The 25,688-nt window shown below is 36.3% G+C and overlaps 1 protein-coding gene across 1 annotated transcript in view; it reads right to left on the reverse strand.

Moving 5' to 3' along the window:
- Positions 1-25,688, reverse strand: part of TMPRSS11D (transmembrane serine protease 11D) — a gene marked incomplete at its 5' end in the record, with an annotated part of 33,350 nt that overhangs the window by 3,541 nt on the left and 4,121 nt on the right. Inside the window, 7 exons of the mRNA XM_031664479.1 lie at positions 1,260-1,402; positions 2,839-3,098; positions 8,777-8,954; positions 10,485-10,523; positions 13,582-13,739; positions 17,793-17,860; positions 24,165-24,283. Coding sequence (XP_031520339.1) covers positions 1,260-1,402; positions 2,839-3,098; positions 8,777-8,954; positions 10,485-10,523; positions 13,582-13,739; positions 17,793-17,860; positions 24,165-24,283 — 965 coding nt within the window. The remainder of the gene's footprint in view (positions 1-1,259; positions 1,403-2,838; positions 3,099-8,776; positions 8,955-10,484; positions 10,524-13,581; positions 13,740-17,792; positions 17,861-24,164; positions 24,284-25,688) is intronic.

The following is a 25,688-nucleotide window of genomic DNA, read 5'->3' on the forward strand; positions in this document are numbered from 1 at the left end:
TGTTTCAGGGCTAGTAGTAACAGAGAAACAGGAAGGAGAGCAAGAAGGATTTCCTACTACAGAGACATCTCCACCGAAAGGAGATAAAGGACTGGGTAATTAACAGTATCTTGACAATTGAAAAACAAATCTCCACCTACACACAACTTACAGTTGATAAAAATGTTTCATTTTGGGAAAAGTGCTCATGGATTGGGGGCTTTACCTAAAATGTGAGAACTACTTTTTATCCACTTTTTAAAGACCATGAGCACTAAATATGAAAGTCAGTGACCTTTTGATGTGAAGAATAATTCTTATCCTTCTGTATACAATTCACCCAGAAAAACAGCAACAAGTTCCTCAAGTAAACAGATCGATTTTTTAAAACTCCAGGCTAAAAGAATATTCCATTTCTGACACTACCTGTTCCTGTTACTATATGGAGTTGGATTTCCGATACGTGAACAAAACCTCTTAAAAGATATAACCGCCTCAATTATGTTTAGATAATTTAATTTAACATTTTAGAATTAAAATTTGATTTTAATCACTTTACAGTGAGAATTTCATATTTATTGTTTGTTTTTGTACATTTGGTTAAAAATTGTGGGCTAGATCCAAATATAATAGTTATTTCTTTTCTTTTTCATTTGTACTGTTTCATTATTGTTGGAGCTTTTGTGACTTAAATTACTAGGATTTTGTATAAAATTTCTGTCTTCAAGGTGTCCAAGAATTATTATTTATCTCTTAAAATTCATTTACTATATATATTAATTTTATAATATAATGATTAATTTTTTATTTAATCCTTCATAGCAGTTAAAAGGTTGAGGTTAAAGTTATTAACACCAGTGACCATGGTCTACATTAACAACAGTGAAATAGATGAGATTTCTTTGTTGCTTAAAATATGCCTGACATATTTAGTCTTCATTTAATTTTTCTTAGTACGCAAAAAGTTAGGTGCTATTATGATTATCCCCAGCTTTTAGATAAAGAGACTTGGTAATGGAGGTTAAGGAATTCAAATCGAGATCTTTCTGATTCTTGGCTTTGGATGGTTAACTACTCTGTAATGTGGCCTCTCAGAGTGAATGCTTTCATGATAGATAAACTTCATGAAAATTTTTACTTCTAAAATCTAGATTATAAATTTTAGAGGAACAGAACTGTGTATTGTGACTGTTCCCTTTATGTCTATCACATTATCACATACTAGGGAGTGCTCATACACTTCTTGGATGATGACATGGATGAGATTGTCTTGAGCTTACCTGACATGCATCCACTCCACCTTGAGGTACTCCAGCACATAGCATTCCGGGCAAGATGCCTCCATTATAACTATATGGTGCGTTACATACATCATTACTTATTATTCTGACTGGTGCTTGCCTTAGCTCTGAAACTGTGGGGCCTGTTTGGTATAAAAGCAGGAAAAAAATGGACTTCAAGATATGTACATTATTTATCCTATAATAAATTTGAGAAGAAATAAGTGTACTCCAAACATTATTTCATGTTTAACAGTGAAGGCTCCTAAAGATTTACTCTGGAGTTTCTTTGCAGTAAAAATTCTCCAAGTAGATGAAGATAACCCCTTTTGCAGATCAGTTTTTTTTTTTTTTTTTTGCTTTAGTTTTGTGACACAGTGCCCCTTAAACCTTTAGAGAAAACAAATTTGCTATCTTAAAATTGACTAAAAGAATTTAAATTATTCACTGACAGACTTTGGATTGGAAGATTACATATTGAATAACCTTTAACCTAGCAGCAAAAGAGAAACCAGCCTAGGTTCAAGGCTAAAGAACTAGTCTATTTTATATTGATGTACTCTCAGAATGACACCACCAGTTTTTCATGACTGGTGCAAATTTTATCTATTACACCAAATTACTTTGGGCCACAAAAACACAATAGAACATGTTCTAGAACTATTAAGGCTTTGTATTATTCCTTGGAGAGACAATCTACAACATGGATAAAAGCCCAGGGAAATTGTCAATGCTACCCTTCCACTCCTTTGCTGATACTCTTACTTTCTCTTTGGTTCTAGTAGCTCTTGTGCATTGTCCTTATTTTAGTTTCCATTTTATTCATTCAATAAACAAATATAAACAATGCTTATGTACACATCGAGTCTTTGCCATAGAGGCAGGATTTATTTTATCCTAGAATACTTTAAAGGGCAGTTAATACTTTAAGAATTATTAAGTCCTCATAGAATGTCTAATCTAAATACTCCCATTGCTTTGGAAGGCCAAGGCAGGAGGATGACTTGAGGGCAGGAATTCGAGACCAGCCCGAGCAACATAGCAAGAACCTGTTTCTAGAAAACAAACAAACAAACAAAACAAACAAAAAAAAGCTGGCTATGGTGGTACACACTTATCTATAGTTCCAGCTACTTGGGAGGCTGAAGCAAGAGGATTTCTTAAGACCAGAGTTTGAGGCTGCAGTAAGCCATGATTGCGCCACTGCACTCCAGTCTGAGAAAGTCTTTGTCTCTAAAAAACAAGCAAACAAACAAACAAACAAAATATTTCTTATTGTTTATAGGGAAGCTGTTTGAATCTTATAGAATCTCCGTATTATTAAATAACTCATGTTTCTTCATAACTTTGTTTTACATTTTCCTTTTACTATATTTGAGAATTCTCCATAGTTCCTGGGCATTGCTTTGCTTTGCTAAGGAAACTCAGGGGTAGCTAGAGCTTGGTCTGAACAGAATATAGAATGATTCTGTCTGTAGAAGAATAGAAACACCTATTCCAGGCATTTCCTAATTTAAAAAATTACATAATAGCAAATATAAGACATTTCTATTGTTAATTTTTTTCCTGAGACACTTACCGGCATATTCTTGAGCACCCCATCCTGTTACATAAGCAGTAGAGCCAAGTGGAATATTCTGGGTAGCAGCTGGGAGACACACACTATGGATGTCTCTGGTAAAGGTGACACTGTTCTCAAGTCTCACAAGTGCAATGTCATTTTCATGAGTTGCAGATACATAATTGTTATGAATTAAAATACTTCTTACTCTCATTCTTAGTCTAGGATTTCTTGTGGAAATACCAAAGGTGGCAATCCATTCACGAGGATTGGAGTTGCTAAAACATTATGAAAACATGTTATATGAGTAGGGAATTTGTGAACATTTCAGATATATAAATTTGTCTTAGCCATCCTGTACCACTATCCAGAAACTATTGGATCCACATCTCTTTGTTATATATTCCTGCATTATAAGTTGGCAAGTGAGTTTAATTCTTCACTGGCAGAATACATGGTCATTTGTCTAAAGAAATGGAGAAGATTTTAGAAAACATATCTTGGGGTGATCTTGGTGTTTTTCTACTCCAATGAAGTTATGCTGATACGTTAATGACAAGTAGCATAACACAAATATCTTTGATTTCTCTTTTGTCCATACCTCCCTTCCCATTTAAGCAACTAAGAAACCTGAAATAATAAACATTTTAAATTTAACTAATTTCTTTCAATTCCTATCTTTTCCTTTAGCCAGGTGCACCATTTAAATAGTAGTGATGACAAGGGGCATTCTTATCTTATTACTGGATGAATAATTTTTCTGCACTAAGTCTGATAATGGTTGAAGATCTTGGTGCGTGTGTGCATATATATACATATGTACGTATGGGGTCTTCAAAAGTTCATGGAAAATGTATATTATAAACAAATTATGCATGGATTTCAAAAATTTTTGCATGCAAATAGACTTATACTAACTTGTTATACTGAACAGGATCAGTTTGAGGCACTAAGAGGAGTAAGACATGAATTTGAAAAGAGCTCTTATCAAAGCAACATGAATGCTGCTAAAACTGAAGCAAAAAAACATCAAATTTATGATGAAACTGGAAGAATGGTGAAATTATTTACTCCTTACAAAAAGTTTATGGGGACAACGTCTCCCCCAGTCATCAGTTTATGAATGGATAATTTGTTTTAAGAAAGAAAGAGATGTGGTTGAGGGTGAAGTCCGCAGCAACAGATCATCCACATCAATTTGCTAGGAAGAATTTCATCTTGTTCATGTCTAAATTAAAGAGGACCAACAATTAACAGTGAGAAACAATAGACAACACCATAGACATCTCAACTGGTTCAGCTTATACAATTCTGACTGAAAAACTAAAGTTGAGCAAACTTTCTACTTGATGGATGCCAAAACTGTTTTGCTCAGATCAGCTGTACACAAGGTCAGAGCTTCCAGTAGAAATTTTAAACATTTCAGATCAAGATTCTGAAGTATTTCTTTGAAGAATTATAACAGAAGATGAAACATGGCTTTAGCAATACAATCTTGAAGACAAAGCACCATCAAAGCAATGGCTACAAAGAGGTAGAAGTGGTCCAGTCAAAGCAAAACCAGACTAGTCAAGAACAAAAGTCATGACAACAGATTTTTGGAATGCCGAAGGCATTTTGCTTGTTGACCTTCTAAAGGGTCAATGAAAACTAACATCTTCTTCTTATGAGAGTAAGAAAGTTAGCCAAAGCTTTAGTAGAAAAAGTGTCCAGGAAAGCTCCACCAGAGTCCTTCTCCACCACAACCATGCTCATACTCATTCCTCTCATCAAATAAGGTTAGTTTTATGAAAGTTTCAGTAAGAAATCACTAGGCATACACCTTTCAGTCCTGATTTGACTCCTTCTGATTTATTTTTGTTTCTTAATCTTAAAACAATCTTTAAAGGGCACCCGTTTTTCTTCAATAAGTACTGTAAAAAGGTAATGTAAAAAAGACTGCATTGACATAGTTAAATTCTCAGGACCCTCAGTTCTTTAGGGATGGACTGTATGGCTATGGCTGGTATTATTGCTTACAAAAGTGTCTTGAACTTGATGGAGCTTATGTTGAGAAATAAAGTTTATAATTTTTTATTTTATCTTTTAATTTTATTTTCCATAAACTTATTGAACTCCCCTCATATATATATGTGTGTGTGTATACAAGTATATGTGCGTCTATATACATAGAGGAAGACAGAGATAGAACAGTAGCGTGAAAAAAAAAGGATATTACCTTTGTGACCTAGGAATAGGGACTTTTTGGCTAAACAACAAAAACACAAACTAAAAGGTAAAAAAAAAGAATGAATTCTATTAAATCAAAATGAGATATACTGTATCTAAATTTACCAGATGAATGAGAAACCATGGGAAAAGATTGGTAATGTTTACTATCTAAAATTTTTGTAGAATATATTTTAAAAGTCTGTAAACCAGTAATAAATAAGCAGTAAAACCATTATAAAATAGGCAAAGAATATCAATGGCAGTTCATGGTAGGGGAAATCAAAACAGCTCTTAGATATATGAAAAGATACTCAAACTAGGAATCTGAGAAATTCAAATTATAAAAATGAGCATCTTATGTACATTTAAAAGACTGATAAAACTTAAACAAAAGAATAATACTAAATGTTGATGTGGAGGGAAATTGGACCTCTTTTGCATTACTGGTAAAGATTTAAGTACCCAGAGAGTATTCTGGTATATTTAACAGCCTGCTTGTGTGCTTCTGAAATTACTGGAGGTTTACAGAAAGATAAGCACAAATATTTTGTGTGTGCTCTTTGTGGCAATGGGAAGGTAGGTCATGCAACCTAATTGGATGAAGGAAATATGGTGACTGCATACCGTGAGGTGCTATGCAGCAGTGCTTCAGATGAAAATTCCAAGGATTGAGTGAAAACGGTAAGAAACAATGTTAGACTTTTACACAATGCTACTTATTTAAATTAAAGACATATACATACCACAAAGCACTATAGGTTTTGTAGGTGCATGCATGTACCTTTAAGACATGTATATTTCGAACATATTAGTATGAGGCATATGGGCAGAAGGAGGGCAGTGGAAGTGAAATCCAGGGATGACAGGAGGAAAAAAAAAATAAAATGAGAGAAATGCCTTGTACAGACTGATGAAAATAAGGATCTGTGATTTGGAGGGCTGATTAACTTAACATTGTTCCTAAGGGTTGAGTAAAAACAAAATGTAACCAAATAATACCAATTTAGGAGTTTTATGGAGATTAGATAGTGAAGTTAATACAGAAAATAAAAATTCTATGACCTGAAATACTTTTATAAGACACAGTAGTTTGTGTAAGAGTGGACCTGAGTTAAAAATTTTGAAGAAAAAACATTAGAAAACAAACCCATGATTGTTTTTATATTCAACTTCCTTTGCTCGGAGTCTTTACAGTGAAAGTTCTGAAGAGACTCTTCTTTCTTTCCTTCCTTTTCTCTCTTCCCTCCCTCTCTTCCTCCTACTTGTTTATTTTCCTCCTTTTCTTCTTTCCAGCTAGTGAATTAGAGCATCGTTTTGGAACCAGTCACATTTATATTTAAATCTTGGCTATGCCACATATTAAAAGTGTTATTTATGACAAGTTAATTAATAGCTCTGGGGTTTATTTACATATAAAATGTGATTGGTGATATCTTCTCACACAATTTTTAAGTATTAATGAGAAATGTATTATGTCAAGTATAGTGTTTGGCACAAAGTGAACTTTCATGAAGGTAGCTATTATTTTCATTAATTATAGTTCAAGAAGCCATTGTTAAGTGTCTACTTTGTATAAGGAATAATATGAGTCTCCAGGAATAAAAATAAAAGTAATTATGATCTCTTTCCTTGAGGAACTCCACACTAGTGAAGGAAACTGACAAGAGGTAAGTCAAATATCACAAATCATGAGGACAACTGTTAAAGGCAGATAAACAAATGTCTGTGGAACTCAATGTAGAGGAAAGAGAATATCAGGGAAAGCTTCATAGAAGAGGTGATAATTCGATAATCCTCTATGATAAGACCTCATCACTTCTATGTACTTTGATGTAAGGCTGGTCGTGCCCCAAACAAATGCTCAATGATGGTTCTCAGTGACAATCAGGTCTTTAGGGAGGGGCCCAATACAAGGTTCATGGAGTTTGTTAGCTTTAGTGGATCAATCATGGTAATGAATAGAAGGATGTGGGGTGGCAAAATTCAAAGTTCCATGGATTCCTTTGGTCATCATTGGTGATGTTTATAACTGTGGCTTTCATTATAGTGATATCATTTACTTAGTTTTTGGTGGTTGGGCCTGAATAGGGCTTAGAATCCAGTAAGGTTTCTATTCCATTCTTGGTTATGCTAAGTGCCTGATAAGTCCAGGTATTTGAATTCCTGGTTCCCACATTCAAGAGTATGATTGAAATCAATGCGTGCCATTTCTGCTTTTTGGCCTTTCAAGTGGCAATGAAGATTGAAATACTTTTGTGAATTTTGTCTCTTGGGTTATTTGGGATGTAGTAATAAATTTGCCAATCTATATCAGAAAACTGGTAATTCTGGAAGTATCTTTTGAAATTTCAAATGTGTTCACTGCATATAAAAATATTGTTATAAAATTACTATAAGAAAAATTCAAAATAATTTGGGATTTCCTAAAACTTTAGTTCAGAAATGACCCTAGTCTTTTAAACCTTTATTCCTTCTAAATTTAACAAATACTTTTGTAACAGGCACTGTACCATGAAGTAGTGCCTATAAATCTGAAAAAGACTACTTAGAAATTATCAAAAATTTCATAAAATTCAAATAGAGATTTGGGAAATATATTGACATTTCAAGGATAAGCAGATTGAGCAGATACTCATAGGTAGGGAAATATAGGAAGAGTCCAGGGCAAGAGAACAATGCTGTTTATCTGAAGCTCAAGGTACATGCTTTGAGAAATAAGACTGGATTGATCTGGCTATAGAAGGCTTTGTGTGTGTGATAAGGAAGTCCAATTTGGAGTAAGAGTCTGAGAAGAAAATTGATATGAGCACGGGCACACGAGTTCAAATCTCCATTATTTTTCTGGGTGAACTTTTTGAGTTAAGTTCCCAACAACTGTTGTGGTCTATGATGCCCCAGTAATAAGGCAGGTTTGAAACAGACAGATTTTAGTTATGCTGAAGTCTAAAATCCTTCTTTTATGAGCAATGTGAACTTTTCTTTTTACCAATAGGGTAAGTTTATGCAACCTACTCTCCACTGGCAGCATATCACCCTAGTGTTGGCAATAGTTTAGTTACCTCAATTAAGAATTCTTATAAGTTGCCTTTTTAAAAAATTTTTTATTTATGCTACTCATTGTAATTGATCATTATTTTTGTGCATTCTAATTCCAACATTAGAGTGTAAGCTCTTTGAAGGCAGAGGCAATACTTTGTTTATACTAGTAGCTTCTACAATATATAACACTGTGCTCATACTAGATACTCGATAATCTCTATGAATGAATAAATTAATGGCATGGGGTGGTCTCTAGGTTAGCCATCAGCTTCCATGATATAATGTGCAAATCTTCCACAACAATTCATTTTGCTAACATTTAACATATGTTTACATTAGTGTACTCAATGCTACCAGTAACACTAAGTCACAGATAACAGTGTTGTCCCTTAATTGGGAAAAAAAAAAATAAGGCTTATGGAGATTTAGTAAATTTCTTAAGCTTTTATAGCTAGGATTTAAAAAACATTCTGACATATAAATTTTTATTCTTTACTGTGCTAATATACTATTACCTGAAACAGAGAAATAGCACTAAATTAGCATGCTAAAGGGGAAAAATGCTTTTCCTCTCATGAATAGGAAGAAAATTCTTATTGATTTTTTTTGTACTGAATTATTTCTGGCTCAATTCAATCCTAGGGTGCAGTCTTCGTGACCTGTCTATTCTAATTGTTCCCAGATGGGTAGGTAGTGGTGTTCTCACCTTCTGAAGCAGTGAGCTGCTGTCAGGATCCACGTGTTACTGATCAGGCTGCCTCCACAGTGGTGGGCATTATTTAGCCGTAGACTGACTTGCCACGGCCAGCTTCCCTCCTCAGCCTCAGTGCCTCCAATGATTCTCTGCTCAGACAATGTTATTAGGTCTGGACCGGCCCCACATTCTAATGAGAAAAGGGCATTAATGTGCTGGGAAGATCATGATTCCTTTACATTTGGAAGAAGCTGAAGAGGTTTTCCATAATTTATGGCTTTTATGCCTTATACATTCTTCCTCAGGACATGCTGGACTTTCCAAAAAGCATGATCAATGTATTTTTACAATTCATTTGACTACTGTTGCTTATAGATGCCATTTTGGAGAACATTTCAGAATTTGGTTGGCATATGGGCTTCAAATTTTGGGCAGTTTCAGAGTTCCCTGGAATTCCATTCTCAGAACCACATCATGGGACAAATCTAAAGCTGTGTTTTGATGTGAGGTTCATGCACACACTGAAGTTGGAGGAAAACTTGTCTCATCCAAAAGACTCCTTAGAGACTGCAGTTCATCTTGTAGAATCCAGTCCAAGACTGATGCTGTATTACCAAACATGCCCTCAAAAAGGAGCTGCTATACCACAGAATATTCTTGAGGGTGACAGAGGGTTTCATTTAAATGTTTATTTAAATGTTTTCAAAGAGCCTGTGACCACTCTACTGGCCAGAGCTGAAATGGGCTGGGGTAGGCTGACCACCCGATTCCTCTTAACTCCCATTCCCATGATTTTCTTCTATTTTGTGGTCTATTACTCGGAAATTAATAGTAAATTGCACAACTATTGCTGCGTTGGCTCCTAAGTAGTGCCCTGGTTTAATAGCACAACCACCTAAAGGCTTTTTTTCCTAGCAAATTTCCTGGATAAAGGAGGACCAGGCTTTCATTAAGATATACATATGTTCCTTTGTGGCATCTCCCAAACAAATACCCTAATAAATTGTTTATCACAGTTTCATTAACAATAAGCATGAATTAAATATGTAGTGAAGCTGAAAAACACTGATGGGACTAGCATCACTTAGTAAAATCACTTAAGTACCTAAGATAGACCAGCTACCAGGTACATTGAACTCATTTTTAACTGCATTTTTTTGGTCAGAGAAGTAAGCTGCTGTTTTCTAGGGATTGCATTTCTGCTATCCTAGCCTGAGAATACATAGGATGATGTTGAAAAGTAGTGACTTTTCCTTCAGGTTATAGACCCAAAGCTGAGAAGACTTCTCATAATTCTTTTTTATTATACTTTGTGATTAACCTGAATTCACAACAAAGCAAGCTACTCGTGTTTAGGAGAAGCTACATAAATGGTGTCATCAAACATAATTTGTAAGTCTGCAGAAATGCCACTTTAGAACCAGGGCAGTAAAAGCTTCTCAAAGCTGCCAAGGAAATTTTCATGAGGCCAATTTTGAGTACAGAGTGGGTAGCCCTCCACTACAACTTCTTCCTTTTTCTAAAAGGAAAGGGGAAACCTAAAGTCCATTCCATGGGACACTTGGGATCAGCACTGTCTTGTTTCAACACCACCTGAGCGAACTAAGAACAAAGACATCAACTTGATAGACACTGCCCTGGCCAAAAGTACACAAAAGACTTGCACTTTTACTCTTTATGATTTGACAAATTATAATTACAAAATAATTTAAATACTTACCGTTAATAAGCCAGTTTGCTGCAGCCTGGTCAGTAAGTGCTAGAATTTAAAAATGAGAATAAGATAAATACAGTAAAGGCTGTATATCATTTCACCATAATTTCTTAAAGTACAGTACTCAGACAACAAGAAGCGAATTACTTGTTGTAGGGGGAGTCCTCTAAAATGCAGATTCCTAGGCTCCCTTTCAGACCTGCTGAAACAATCTCTAACTCATGGGCCCTACAAATCTCTTTGTTTACCACCTTTTCCCAATTTGTTGTTATGCATACTAAAGTTTGTACTTTAATTTCTCATTAAATACTTAATAGGTATCTCTTCTTTCAAGGTACTCAATTTATATGGGAAAACAGAAACATAAGCAAGTCATTGAGATGCAATATGATAAATGCCATAAGGGAAGTTAATTTATCATGTACTTAAATATACGCATATTACTCTAATGATACCATTCTATAATAAGTGCTGCAGATTTAACTGTGAGCAAAATATAGAGGACTTGCCCTCACATAATTTACAGATAGAAATTAATCAAGCAATCATTCAAATAAATGTAAGTGCAAAGTAGAGAAAAGAAAAAAGAGAATAACTAATATAAATTATATTGAGGAGATAACATTTGAGCTAGAGGAAATAGCATCTGCACTATATTTTAAGATCTGAAAGGAATTTTTCAGGCACACAAGAGGACAAAAGAGATTTCAGATGGAAGGTATAGTGGGCACAAATGCTTGGAGGTGTAAAATGTTTGTGGAGCAATAAAGTAAGGAGAGCTAGAGCATGTGTTGTGTTTAGGGAAATAGAGGGTGAGCCTGGAAAGGAAAATATGTCAGTGTCAGGTGGTAAAGGTCTGTCTATTTCAATTTAAGAACTGCATACAAGACCGTTTTCTCTGCATGTCCAACACTCATATCAAACGCAATGTGACCCAATTTTATCCAAAATTTGCCATTTATTCTTTCCTTTTAGTAAAATGACACCACTTCCAAAATCTGAATTTGTCTCAAACTCCTCCTTTCTCATCATTTCCACATCTTATAATCTCCAGATTCTGTACCTCTGTCCTCTATGTTTTGAATTATTCTCTCCTCTTCATTCCTTTTGCTACTACTTTAGTTCATGCTTTCATCATTTGACATCAGTACAGTTACAATTTTCTAACTGAATTCCACCACTTTTGCTCCTTTTCAGTTTATGCACCTCTACCTTACCAGACTGATCCTTTCTAAAAAATGTTATGTTAGATCATATCCTTCCTTGATTGAAATTTTTAATTGAGAAACCCATCATTTTTATTTCCTGCAAGATAAATTAAAACTTTTCAAGACAGGTTTCCATGCTCTCTCAAACCGATTTGTCCAAAGTTATTTCCCACTAAAAGTTTCACAAGGTTTGGGTATCACATTTGTTTTGCAAGCTTCAGTGGATCCAAATCATACTTTTGGAGACAGAACATTTTAAAAAGCTGGCCATTCTTAATTTTTTGAACAAAACAGACTTAGTTTGAATCCTGACTGCCTCATATACTGACTGTGTCAGTCTGGGCAATTTATCTCTTCTAAGGGGGACAATAAAACTATCTATGGGATATGGTTGTTGTAAGGATTAATCAAGAAAAAAATTCATATAAGGCATTAAAACCATGCCTAAAAATAGTAAGTTCTCATTAAATAAGTGTTTTGATGATGATGATGTGAATGATGAACACTAATCAATCATTCCAGCAGGCCCCTTTCTTCATTGTTCTGTCAAATCATCACGTTCGGTACAGGCTATTTTCCTTTTTCACGCTTTCCTTCTCTGGCAATTTTCTTTCTCTCATCTCAAAATATGTAAATCCTACCCATATTTCAAAGTCAAAGTCCATTCTCCTTCATGAAACTTTTGCTAGATATCCCAAGCACACTGGTCTCTTTCTTCCCTAGATTCCTGCAGTGGTCACTGCCTGGGCCTCACACTGGGCCCTTGATCATATTCTATCTTGACTGTCAACACTCTTGTGTTGGAATATCTTTCCCTTCAACTAGATTATGGGCTCTGGAGGTGGAAACTGCTATTATGTTACCATTGTATCACCATATTGTCTAGTATAATGCTAAGTAAATAAACACTCATGAAGTGCATTCATGAGAATTCCTTAATGTGTGGAAGCAGAGGTAATATTCAACTACCTAACAAACTGCAGTGCATGAGCATCGGCCAGTCATAAAAGATGCAATCAGGCTATGGAGTTGGAGCAGTGTCTTAGAGTTCTTTGCTTTGCTAAGCATAACTCTTTAGCTGCAAGGGCAGTGGATTTGAAGCATCTCGGAAGACAACTTTGTGGGCCTGATGCAGTAATTGTTTACTAACAAATAGGAAAGCATTTCAATATTTAACAGTTAGTACATCTGTAACTGGTACCTACCAGTCTAGTGTGGGAATCATCAAAATCCTTTTAATCTTGAGCTCATAGTGAAGAAATCATGACTTACTAAACTAGCAGAACGTGACCAACTTGGAGGAATGTCCTAAATTCTATGCATATATTATTTCTTTTATTTCAGTCATGCAAGAATTATTTATTGAATATGTGTTATATGATGGAGACCAGGTGGTAGCAGGGTAGTAGGATGAAGAAGTTTGACTGGTTCTTTTTTTTTAGGACGATTATAGTGTAGGATAAAGCCAAACAATACAAAAATTACATAAATAACTTTGAAATTTCAATTGTGATAAATGTTACAAAGAAAAATGAAGGAGCCTCTGAGGTGGATCATTAATTAAATAGTTCCCTGACCTTGAGCATCTATGTACCCCTCCTATGTCATATCCACAAATGACATCTGACAGTAACATCACTCATAAGGAATGTTGCAGGGATAATTAATGAGAATTTTTAGCAAATAAAATTTACTATATAAATGCCAAATGATTCTTTAAATCTTAGAATGTTTTACGTTAGAGAGCTATATGGTATATTTAGCTTTTTAATGTATTGTTTTCATAGTTTAGTTTCAAAGAAAGAAAAGTCAGCCTCTCAATTAAAATGTGAATTTGAATTGGTAAACTTGAGGGATATGTTGAAATAAAATTGTTTATGAAAAATTATACTTACATGTTATCTCAGTTGAAGAGTTTATTTCCAAATTTCCAGAGTTATTCAGCATTTGTTGTAAAATAGACTCAATTCTGCTTTTCATTGATGCTCCATTGTTATTTCTAGTGAATCGAAATTTCATGACAACATCCGCTCTCACACCACTACCATCTTGACTGTAAATCATAAAGATATTTTAAAAAACAAGTAACATGACACTTTTTCACCATCCTGTTTATATACTCTTCTTGATTAAACCCTTTTAAAGAATTCATTTGTGGAATTTAACTTCAGATAGATCTCTGTAACAGTGTTTGTATACATAATACTATATCACGATGCTATCTCACAAATTTGATTTCAATGCACAGAACATTGTACTCACTATAGGAGAGCTGATTTTGAAGTTATAATGCCAGAATTTTACAGTGTAACTTTGGATAAGTTATGTAAGTTTCTTGATCTTTCTATATCTAAATCTCTTCACATGTAAAATGGGTTATGAAGATTAGATGAATCACTATATGCAAAACTTCAAAGAAGAGTCAATAATATACAGTAAGTGTACTATAAATATTAGCTATTCTTAGACTTTGCCAATGTTATTAAAAATAATCTCCTTAAACAAATTCATAAAGTGATGAGATTCTAAATTTGTGTGAGAGACTCAGCTTAATTTCTTGGTACCTGGACCATTCATCTGGCTACAAAAGCAAATTTTAACTTGTCATATATTAAGATTTCATCAATCATTTTAATTAATGATAAATATTCCTCACAATAAACCTTGGTGACTTGATTATTCTGATTATCTAAAGCCTCAGTAATTTCCATTTTCTTCCATGAAAATTACCTCATAAACCAGTTTCTCTACCTAACATTGGCTATGTTCTTTTCTGAAAAAGTACATTAAAGATATTTGGCTTCGAGGCCTTCATATTCTCTCTTGGCTTCCTCATCTCACCTCAATGACCAGCTGTAACTTAATATTCATTCCAGATACTAATCTAATATTTATTTTAAAAAATGTTAGATAAACAACTTCTTGTGCTAGGCACTATTCTAAGCTTCAGAAATTAGCTGTGACCAAGATTCACAGTTGCCATATGGGTCTTGCAGTTTAGATGTAGAAACAGGCACTGAACAAATAATTACCACCGCCATGTCTAGCAACATGGAAGCCTAAATAATTTTAGAAAACACTTTCTGTATAACACAAATAGAAACGATAGATAATATATAATAAATTCCATTTCAAGTGCAAAACTGGGCTCATAGAAAAGTAAGGAAAACCCTGGAAGACCAAAAATAAAGAAGAATATGAATAGTATGTGGTAAGACTAGAATATTCCACAGGCTTATGTTTAGCATTTACATAGAAGCTGGAGATGGGACCTTGGGCTAGTGCAAAATAGGAAGTTGAACTTGAGGTTTTAGAATAAGGCCAGGAGTCTCGAACTAAACCCCCAATAACGGCATGAACTAGAATGAAAAAAATATGCTCATCATCTCATAAAAAAATAAATTTATCTGTTTCCAAGATCCAGCTTTAAATTAAGAAAAAAAAAAAAAAGAAATATCACCTGAAAATTCGTAATCATGGGCCTGGCTGCATGATGTCTGAATCTTCCTTAATACTACCTGAATACTCCCAGAACCTTTAAACTAAGAAATTAACAACAACAACAAAATCCATGTGCTGCTGATTCCTCTAGAATGTCTGACAGATGTAACTGCTCTGGAGGTAGATGTGTTAAGTCTAGGTTGTACAGGGTCCCAAGTGAGATTAAATTTAAGCATACAATTTCAATGGTAAACAACACATCATGAGGAGTGTATTAGTATTTTCCCACGGAGCTATAAAGAACTGCCCAAGACTGGGTAATTTATAAAGAAAAGAGGTCCCCATGGCTGGGGAGACCTAAGGAAATTTACAATCATTGCAGAAGGAGAAGCAAACCCATCTTTCTTACATGGTGACAGGAAAGAGAAGAACAGAACAAAGGGGAGAAAAGTCCCTACAATCTAATCACCTCCCACAAGGTCCCTCCCACGACATGTGGGTATTATGGGAACCAGAGTTCAAGATGAGATTTTAGTGGGGGCACAGCCAAACCATACCAAGATGGACTCAAAATAACAAAAAGATTATCCTCAAAAACTTCACATAATAGAATCAACAGACAAGTGATTATATTTGAAGTGACAAATGACATAAAAGAGGGAATCATAAAAATGAGATTAAGTAGAAAACATTATTTTTAAAAGGTCACCTAGTATCTGATAACACAACAGAGTGACTATGGTCAATAATAATTTAATTATACATTTAAAAATAACTAAAAGAATATATTTGGATTGTTTGTAACACAAAGGATAAATGCTTGAGGGGATGGATACCCCATTTTACACAATGTGATTATTATGCATTGTTTGCTTATATCAAAACATCTCATGTACCACATAAATACATACAACTACTAGGTACCCACAAAAATTAAAATAAGAAATGCTTTTAAAAGACCAGGCAGATTCTCAAAAGAAACAAATAGAATTTGCAGATAGAAAATCATACTCATTGACATTGGAAACACAATAAATGGGTTACACAGAATACAAGTCAAAGTTGAAGAGAAATTCCTTATCTAAAAGAGATAAAGAAATTACACAGAATCTAACATAGATAAAAGATAAAATAAAGGTTGAGAGACGTGATAAAGTTCCATGTAAAGCAATGCTAAAAAAGAGCCCAGAAAAAAACAAAGAAGCAGTCAAACTAGAAGAGATCATGGAATTATCCACGTGATGGTACCAAGTAGATGGCTGCATATATTCATGTCTAGATACAAAAGAGGACTGGCCTAGAGATATAACTTTGAGAGCACTCAGCATATGGGTGGCAGTGAAGGTCAATGAAAGGAGAGATTGTGACCTGAGAAGATGAGAGGCCTAGAGCACAGCCTGACGTTCAGCAACATATGAGGAATATATAAAGAAGTAAGACCTAGTAAAGGAAACCAAGAAGGAATAGCTAGGGAGATAAGGGGAAAATCAGAGTGTACAAGGCCATACAAACCAAGGGATAGTCCTATTTCAAGGAGTGACAGGCCAACAGGACGAAATACTGTTGAGAGGTCCAAGAATAGGACTGATGTGGTTTCTTTGGATTTTGTTATTTGGATGTCATTGTTGAATTGGCAAGAGCAGTTTATATTTTGTGATGATATTGAAGCCATATTGCAGACGATTGAGTGATAAGTGGGAAGTGACCCAAAAGAGAGAAAATGCAGAAGGCTCATGTAGTCCTACAAGTTTTCAGGGCTTACTTACTTTTGAGCATTAGTGGCTGATACAGATACTCACAAGAAAGTACTAAGTGAATGTGCACTGAATTGACTGAGAGGTGTTTTGGAAAATTTCCTTTTCATGGACTCTTCTTACCCCTTTAACTCCTCATCAAAACTTGCCTGACCAGACATGTGTGCTCCAGATACTTACTAGGTGACTCTCCAGAGAGTAAGAATTAATTTTCTTGTGATGCTAGTATTTGAGAAAGAATTGGTATAATTCCTCTTCTGCCAAAGAACTATTGCATATTATTTAAAGGCTAGAGCAATGTGGTCATTTGAGACATTTACAGGAGAGTCAGTAAAGGTGACTATTTCAGTTGGAAAGGCCGGTTTTATCACATCATATTTAACTAAGGCAGGAATGGCAAATAACTAGCATGCATGCTGCTACTCCTCCTATTATTAATTCATGATAAACACGCCTTGGATTTGGCCGTAATACCCTTTCATTATAGCACGTCAGGCAGATAAAACCAAAAAGCCACTTTTGATGATGGTCATAGTGTCTTGATTTTGGATGGATACACCCAAACCACAGCATTGTACAACTCCAGGAAGGACTATTGACATAGGCTGCACTGTGAGTGATATCCACTGGAGTTTTACAATAGGATGACTTTGTTACTGTACCTTCACCCCAACTCGCTCTCCACCCCTTCTTCCTCTTCCCAGTAAGGATAGATGTAATATGGTTACTTACATTAGTAACTAAATAGATCATATGTTTGGCTTCTTCGGCATTTTTTTAAGATGACTAAAATATTATTTTCATAATATTGCAACAACTTATCTGAACATGTCATTTACTATTCATTCTGTGACAAAAAGTCAAATATGCCACATTGTATCTATAAATATTTTTTCTACAGTTCCACTCACCTCAGTTTGACAACATGAGCTCTCATGAACTGGTTTCTTAAATTTGATTCTTTGAGTGTTCTAGTAATCTGTAGAAAGAAAGAGAGGGGAAACTCTCTGTAATTACAGTTCTTCTCCTTCCTCTCAACCTTGCAACATGAGACATGTTAATGAGGAGTAGAAAACTGAATTTTCACTTTAGTTCAACCCAGTTCCATTGCAAAACACATGGGATTGATTTGGACAGGTTCTGTAACCTTTTGATGCAGTACCTATTCCTTTATCTGTTACACAGAGATGATGCTGGACAGGATGGGTTTTTGCTAGAAATCATTCTAAACACGTCAAGTGTTTTACTCAATGAGAGGTTATGTTATATGGCTTGGTGACTATTCTAAGGGCTTGAGGCAGGAGTCATGCCAGCATGAGGGAAGTCCACTGACACAACTCAAAATGTGTGATCCCAACAATTGCTTTTAATGGATGAAACCTGATTAAACCAGACTAAAATGAGTAGCAATGGAAAACTTGAAGAGAAGGGGAGAAGGAAGCAAAGGGCAGTCTTTTTTTTTTTTTGTCATTTCTGATTCACACCTAAGCATCAGGGACTGTTTTTTTTTTTAGCATTAGTTGGTAATATCTTTTTTATTTTTTAGAAATTGAGTCTCATATGTTACCCAGGCTGGCCTCTAACTGTTGTGTTTAAGAATCCTCCAGCCTCACAGGAAAGGTAGTGGGGAAGAGGGGAAAAGTGGTGATGGTTAATGGGTAGAAAAATATAGTTAGATGAAATGAATAAGAGCTCACATTTAATAGCACAACAGGGTGCCTATTCCAAGAGTGGAGCTGGAATATTCCTAACACAAAGAAAGATAAATACTTGAGGTGATGGATATCCCAATTACTCTGATGTGATTATTAAAAATTATGTGCCTGTATCAGAACATGATTTGTACTCCATGGGTACGTACACCTATTATGTACCCATAATAATTAAAAATAAAATAACATTAAAAAGGGTACTCCAACCTCAGTCTCCTGCGTATCTGGGACTACAGGTGTATACCACTGTGCCTGGCTCAGTTAATAATTTATTGGCAAGGCGTGGTGGCTCACGCCTGTAATCCCAACACTTTGGGAGGCCAAGGCGGGTGGACCATGAGGTCAGGAGATCGAGACCATCCTGGCTAACACAGTGAAACTCCCTATCTACTAAAAATACAAAAAATTAGCTGGGCGTGGTGGCAAGCACCTGTTGTCCCAGCTATTTGGGAGACCGAGGCAGGAGAATCACTTGAACCTGGGAGGCAGAGGTTGCAGTGAGCCGAGATCACGCCACTGTACTCCAGCCTGGGCGACAGAACGAGTCTCTGTCTCAATAATAAAAATAGTAATAATAATAATTAATTTCTTAACCGAATCATAACTGTCTCTTTGAATCACTACTCGGTCCCAGCAAGGATGTTTCTCCTGAGGCATAACATTCAGATTCACAGTCAACTGGAAGTGCTGTGCCTGATACAGTTCTCCTGAGATGCAGGGTCAGATGTATTGTGGTTTCATTAAGAAGAATGGATTATGCTGGCTTATACTGTGAGGTGGCACCTAGGTGGATGTGGATATGAAAAGGTGAAGATAAGAAAATTAACTAGCATGGTGGGTATTACATTAAGCCAGGATTTGAAGCCGATTTTTCTCAAAATGGTAAAATTTATGCAATGTCGATTACACCACAATATATCTTACGTTTTCAATATTCACTCCTATAGGATGATTGATGTCAGACCAACATGATTCTTAACCAAATGATAACTTTCTGTTTTTTTTTTTTTTTTTTTTCCAGAGAACATTTGAACAATTTTAAGAACAATGAGACTGTTGGTTTTATCAAAGTACTTTATGTTTCTTTTTAAAAAATTCAAGAAATACTAATAAGTGTTAAGAAGAAAGCGAAAAGTCAGGCCAGGCACGGTTGCTCACATCTGTAATCCCAGCACTTTGGAAGGCTGAGGCGAGTGGATCACTTGAGGTCAGGAGTTCAAGACCAGCCTGGCCAACATGGTGAAACCCTGTCTCTCCTAAAAATACAAAAAAAGTATTAGCCAGGTGTGGTGGCAGGTACCTATAATCCCAACTGCTCAGGAGGCTGAGGCAGGAGAATCACTTGAACCTGCAGGGCAGAGGTCTCAGTGAGTCAAGATCGTGCCAGTACACTCCAGCCTGGACAACAGAGCAAGACTCTGTTTAAAAACAAGAAAAAAAAAGAAGGCAAAAAGTCATTCTAAGTTCTATAATCTAAAATTAACCATTGCTGTAATTGGATAAAGTAACTTCCAGTTACCTACTTAGAATCATGAGCTTTAATATGTTGATTAATATGGAATGTTAAAGGAGATATTTTAATAAAAATATTGAACTTTAATTTTACTTGACTTTAATCGAAGTAGAAGAAACTGTTGTAAAGTTGAAGGAATTGTTAAAATTTGGATAAGTGGTTCTTGTAATTATATTTTAATTCATGATTTGGCATTGCACTGGCACAGGCTAGACTGGACCAAAATGTTAAAGATCCCCTTTAACATTTCTGTTATGTGGAAAACATTAAGAGGCAATTTAGTAAGGACTAAGATAATAAGCAACATAAGGAAAGCAAGTTGATTAATTGGTTGATATGCAAATACAAATATAAAAGAAGAGGCCTATGAATAGGATTCCATATTTCACAGAGTGGGTGAAAATGTTACTACTGACACTCATTAGAACTTAACAAATGCCAGGTGACTGAGTTAGGAATAGATACAAACTGCTGGGGCTGGGGGTGGGGGAAGGAAGTCCCAGGGATGCTAAGGCTCCTACAGAGGGAGTTAGCCCCCTGTCAAAAGCTGACGCCCCTGGGAAGCACAGCAGCAGGGGCTCAGTGCCACCTCTGGTGGAGTGACAGCCCCAGAAGTGAAGGAGGGTTTATGTAGTAAAGGAGTGCACTTGGAGAGGCAAAGCCCCAGGTCTGCATGGTCAGGATCTGCCTCCAAGGGAAGCTGTGCAGTGTCAGTGTGTATGTGCACTTGCGTGTGTGTCTTCATTTGTCTTTAAATCCCAGTCAATCAATCTTATTTTTCAATTCCTTTTGCCACAATGCCTGACATTTTTAGCATTCAGCCTTAAATAACCTAAATCCCAAAGTTTCACCATTTTGTAGTACTTTACAACTTATAGATGACTGCACACACACTCATTTCATTATTTACAGCTCAGTAGATCTCACTGGACCCATGTGGCAGGTGAGGAAACAGTCTGTGAGCCTTGTAGTGACTTGCCTGGAAGTGGAGGAAATCAAACCAGACCTTTGACTACCTGCCCAGGGCCATTTCTGCTGCCCCAGAGCAAACTTTTGTACGCAGACTGAGAGCTTTGGAAATGTACCGAAGCGGGAGCTGGTGCTGTCCTGTCATTGACTTACTTCCCTGCTACTGTATGTGTCTGGGAGGATGCACTGGTTTTAATGGAGATCTACTGCAGCCATTCCGTTCCCTCTGCACATTCACTTAGGTGACGGGCCCAGAGTCACGGATTCAAGAGAAGTGGCGTCAATAAACCTGCATTACTTAAACCAACAAGTGGTTCAGAAAATACACTCCCAAACAACTGGGTATCCAGATCTCTAGGCATAATAAATCTCACCCGTCTCCCAATTCTGGACTGCACTTGTGTGTAAAGGCAGGCAATGGCTGAGAGATAGCTTTGCAGATAGATGGTAGAACAAAAAGTATCAAAAGATCTCAACTCCCTGGAGCCACTGGTGCTTTGCTGCTCTCCACTGAGGGAGGTGCACCTCCTAGCCTCGCTTGGATGGTAAAACTGAGGCAGTGGGGCTGGGGAGCATGGCTGAGGAGCAGTTCATTAGGGATTGTTCATCTTGTATCTTTATTGCTGGCTCCAGCTTAGATCTACCTCTGAGGTAGTCTAGGCATCCATTCCTTTCCCCATTGAATCACTCTGCTAAGATGTCCACAGTGAACTTTTGTCTCCCTGAACAACCTGTTTTCATTTCGGTTTTCTCTTCCAGCCAATGGCACCATTATCTACCCAAGTTAGACATTTCTGTGTCAGTGCTAACCTGCCACTTCTCATCCTGTCTTCTAATCCATTGCCAAGTTCTGTGGATCTTACCTTAAGCCCATCCTTTCCTCTCTATTCCCTGGCAGCGCTCCTGGCACCTGGTGTGTCTCTGGTTTGGCCCTTGTAGGGGCTGCACTACTGCACTACCACCCACCTTGGGACTGAGGTTACACAAAGGGGGTGGGGCAACTCACACCCAATGGTGAAAGATGGTTGCTAAGGGCCCACTTCTACCCCCTGCCTCTGGCTCCCTTCAGTCTTCTGTGCCAACAGTACTGTAGTTTGACTCTGCCTCTGCCCAATGCTGCTTCCTTCTCTTCCTGAAGGTGTTGGTTGAGAGCACTCCAGAGACACACTCTGCACGCAGGTCTTAGAGTCTGCTTCCCTGGGAACCTAACCTGTGATACTTGGTGCCTGGATAGCCCTAGGAAGCAAACTCTAAAACATAGTTAGAGTTGGAAACCCTCCTGCCGGTTTCCATAGAGGACCCTGTCATTGGTGGGAGATGAGCACTGAAAGCTTTGAGCGGGGCTCCGAGGAACAAAGGGACCAGGCTGCACCAGCAGGCTTGTTAAAACACAGATTTCTAGGCCCCAGTGTCAGAATTTCTGATTTGGTAGGTCTTGGTGAGCCCAAGAATTTGCATTTCTAACAAGTTTCTAGGTGATGCTAGAGAGACCATATTTCGAAAACCACTGAGCTAATCTCCAGTGAGAACCATCACAGCTGGAGGACTGAATCATAAGCTTATTTAACACATTATTTTTTTTCTCTAGAAGCAAGCATCATTGAAAACCAAGTTATGAGAAGACGGCAGGGTGAGCATAGAATAAAGCAAGGGGAGTTAGATACATCATTTAAATGTTTAATGAGATTGGAATGAACAGTTGAATCAGAATGATTTGGGAAGAGAATCTAGGGCAGGAACCAGATGTAGGGTTAACATTGGGGGAAATAAGTTCATTATGTCAGAAGTGGGAGACTTCTGTTCCTTCAATAAACATTTATTAAGCATCAACCCCACCAAATGTTGTGGATATACAAAAATCAAATGGATGTGGAGCTGTCATCATGGAACTTAGTCTAACATGGCAGATTAAACAAGTCTACAAATATTTTTAACATAAAATACATAGAGGTATGTGGCATGAGATCCACACAGATATGATTTTGTGGTGAGGTGATGTGGAAGGAAGATTAATTATATCCAACCATGGAGATCAGAGGTAATTTCTTATAAAAGATGGCTTTTCAGGTTGGCTATAAGAATAAGTAGGGCACACGATGACTGAAATATGAGCCAAAGCATAGACATGAGAAGTTGCTTAGCTAACAAGTTTGGAATTTATTTTGTAGGCAAGAAGTTTTGAGCTGGAGGTAACATGAAGGTAACAGGCTGTGAGAGATTTGTGTTCAGAAATTAGATTTAAATTAGATTAGAGGGAAATAGCCTGCGCACAGTGAGAACAGTTAGAAGCTCATTGCAGTGGTTCAGAAAAGCACCAAGGGATTAAAAGCCTGGATTAAGGAATATTTCAGAAAATGTAGAAATGCTGATAAAATTTTATCTTGAACTCACCAAAGCAACCCTGCCAGGTGACTCAGTTACATGCTAAAATTGTAGAACCATTGAATTACTTTATAGTCTTAGGACATATTTTTGAAAAGGTAAGGGTAAGTGAGTGACACTGAGCCTGGTCAAAGCTAAAGGGCAGCCCCTGGTTTGTGGTGATACGTGAACGTTAAGGGTTCACTGGTGAGGTTTCCTGGCAGGCAGCCAGAGGCCCTCTTCAAGTCAGAGCTCAAGCTTGCTTTGCATATTTCTGTTCAAACTTCCATGTGTATCATTGAACCAAAGTGTAATGTTGTCCAAACTATGTTATTACTGATATGGTAAGCCTGTCTTTTAACACCTCCTGTCTTGTGTCTTTAGTTGAATAAGGAAGAGGGAAGGGGGAAAAATGAAAACAAATTAAAAAGACAATGTCAATGCTTAATTAAACAAATAAAAACCTTTCAGTATTTGAATTCATAAATAAATAAAATGCATATTTAATCATGGCCTTTCTAACACTTTTTACTCATGACAAATATGTGAATAAGAACCAGTATATGAGTAAACTAACTTGATAAAAGCAGAGAGAAACACATGTTTCACCATACAAGGAAGGAAAATATGTAGAGCACCTAGCAACTGAAAATATATTACAAAACATTAGGTTTATTATCATATTCATTTTATAATGGAATAAAGAGCAGAGACAAACATTAACTTACCAGAGATTCAATTCTTCCACTCAAAGTCCTGTATTCCTGTGTAGCTGGTGAATTTAACTGACTATTATATTCAACATTTAGGAGTTGAAAACTGCTCCTGTAAAAGTAAGATTTTTGATCTGGAAAAGAAATAAAAGGGAGGGTCAGTCTTACTTTACTAAGTAGTTAAACTTTTGATTTATTCAGGATTATGGGATGTTATATTATAGAATTTAAAAAATTTGCTTTCCTTGAAAGAAAAAGTTCTATGCTTAATGAGTGTAATTATGATAAAATTATTATCTTTTCCACTTTTAAAAAGATTGGCAAAGCCAGAGTGGTGTAGATGTTTTAAAATCAGAGTGGAATTATTATTTGAGAAATTAAAAATAGTCAGAAATACTATAATTTTTGTTCTTGCTATATTTTAAGGGAGGTTTGTGGTGTATTTATTCAGGAAATATTAATGAGTGTTTGTAATATACTATTATTCATGTATCATTAGGAAAGAACTCAAAGTAATTGTGAAATTTTAAAAAATTATTTTCAAATAATGTTCTTTATAGAGGAGTTAGTGATTCTCCATTAGTTTTTCTGGAGTAAGCTAGAAGATAAGTCATCTGACAAGATATCTAATCTAGTAATCCAATGTAAATTATTTTCATCAAAAGGCACCTTGCAAAATAAAAAGCTTGACAGACCAATAACAAGTAACAAGATTGAATCAGTAATAAAATGTCTCCTAATAAATAAATGTCCAGGACTGATGGCTTTATTGCTATTCTACCAAACCTTCAAAGAAGAACTGACACCAATTCTCCTCAAACTACTCAAAAACATCAAACAGGAGGGAGTTCTCCCCAAGTCATTCTATGAAGCCAGTATTACTCTGATAGAAAACCAGGCAAGGACACAATAAAAAAAAATAATACTACAGGCCGGGTGCAGTGGCTCATGCCTGTAATCCCAGCACTTTGGAAGGCCAAGGTGGGTGGATCACGAGGTCAGGAGTTGGAGACCAGCCTGACCAACATGGTGAAACCCTGTCTCTACTAAATATACAAAAATTAACCAGGTGTGGTGGTGGGCATCTGTAATCCCAGCTACTTGGGAGGCTGAGGCAGGAGAATTGCTTGAACTCGGGAGGTGGAGGTTAAAGTGAGCCAAGATCAAGCCACTTTGCTCCAGCCTGGGTGACAGAGCAAGACTCCGTCTCAAAAAAAAAAAAAAAAAAAAAAAAAAATACAGGCCAGTATTACTGATAAACGCAGAGGCAAAAATCCTCAACAAAATACTATCAAACTGAATCCAACATCATATCAAAATGATAATATACCACAATCAACTAGGATTTATCCCAGAGATGCAAGAATGGTTCAACGTATGCAAATCAATAAACTTAATACATCACATAAACACAATGACGACAAAAAACATATGATCATCTCAATAGACGTTCAATAGATTCAATATCCTGTCATAACAAAAACTCTCAACAAACTAGGTTTAGAAGAGGAATACCTCAACAACATGAAGGCTGACCAA

This window comes from Papio anubis, chromosome 3, assembly GCF_008728515.1.
Source record: "Papio anubis isolate 15944 chromosome 3, Panubis1.0, whole genome shotgun sequence".
Taxonomy (NCBI): Eukaryota; Metazoa; Chordata; class Mammalia; order Primates; family Cercopithecidae; genus Papio; species Papio anubis.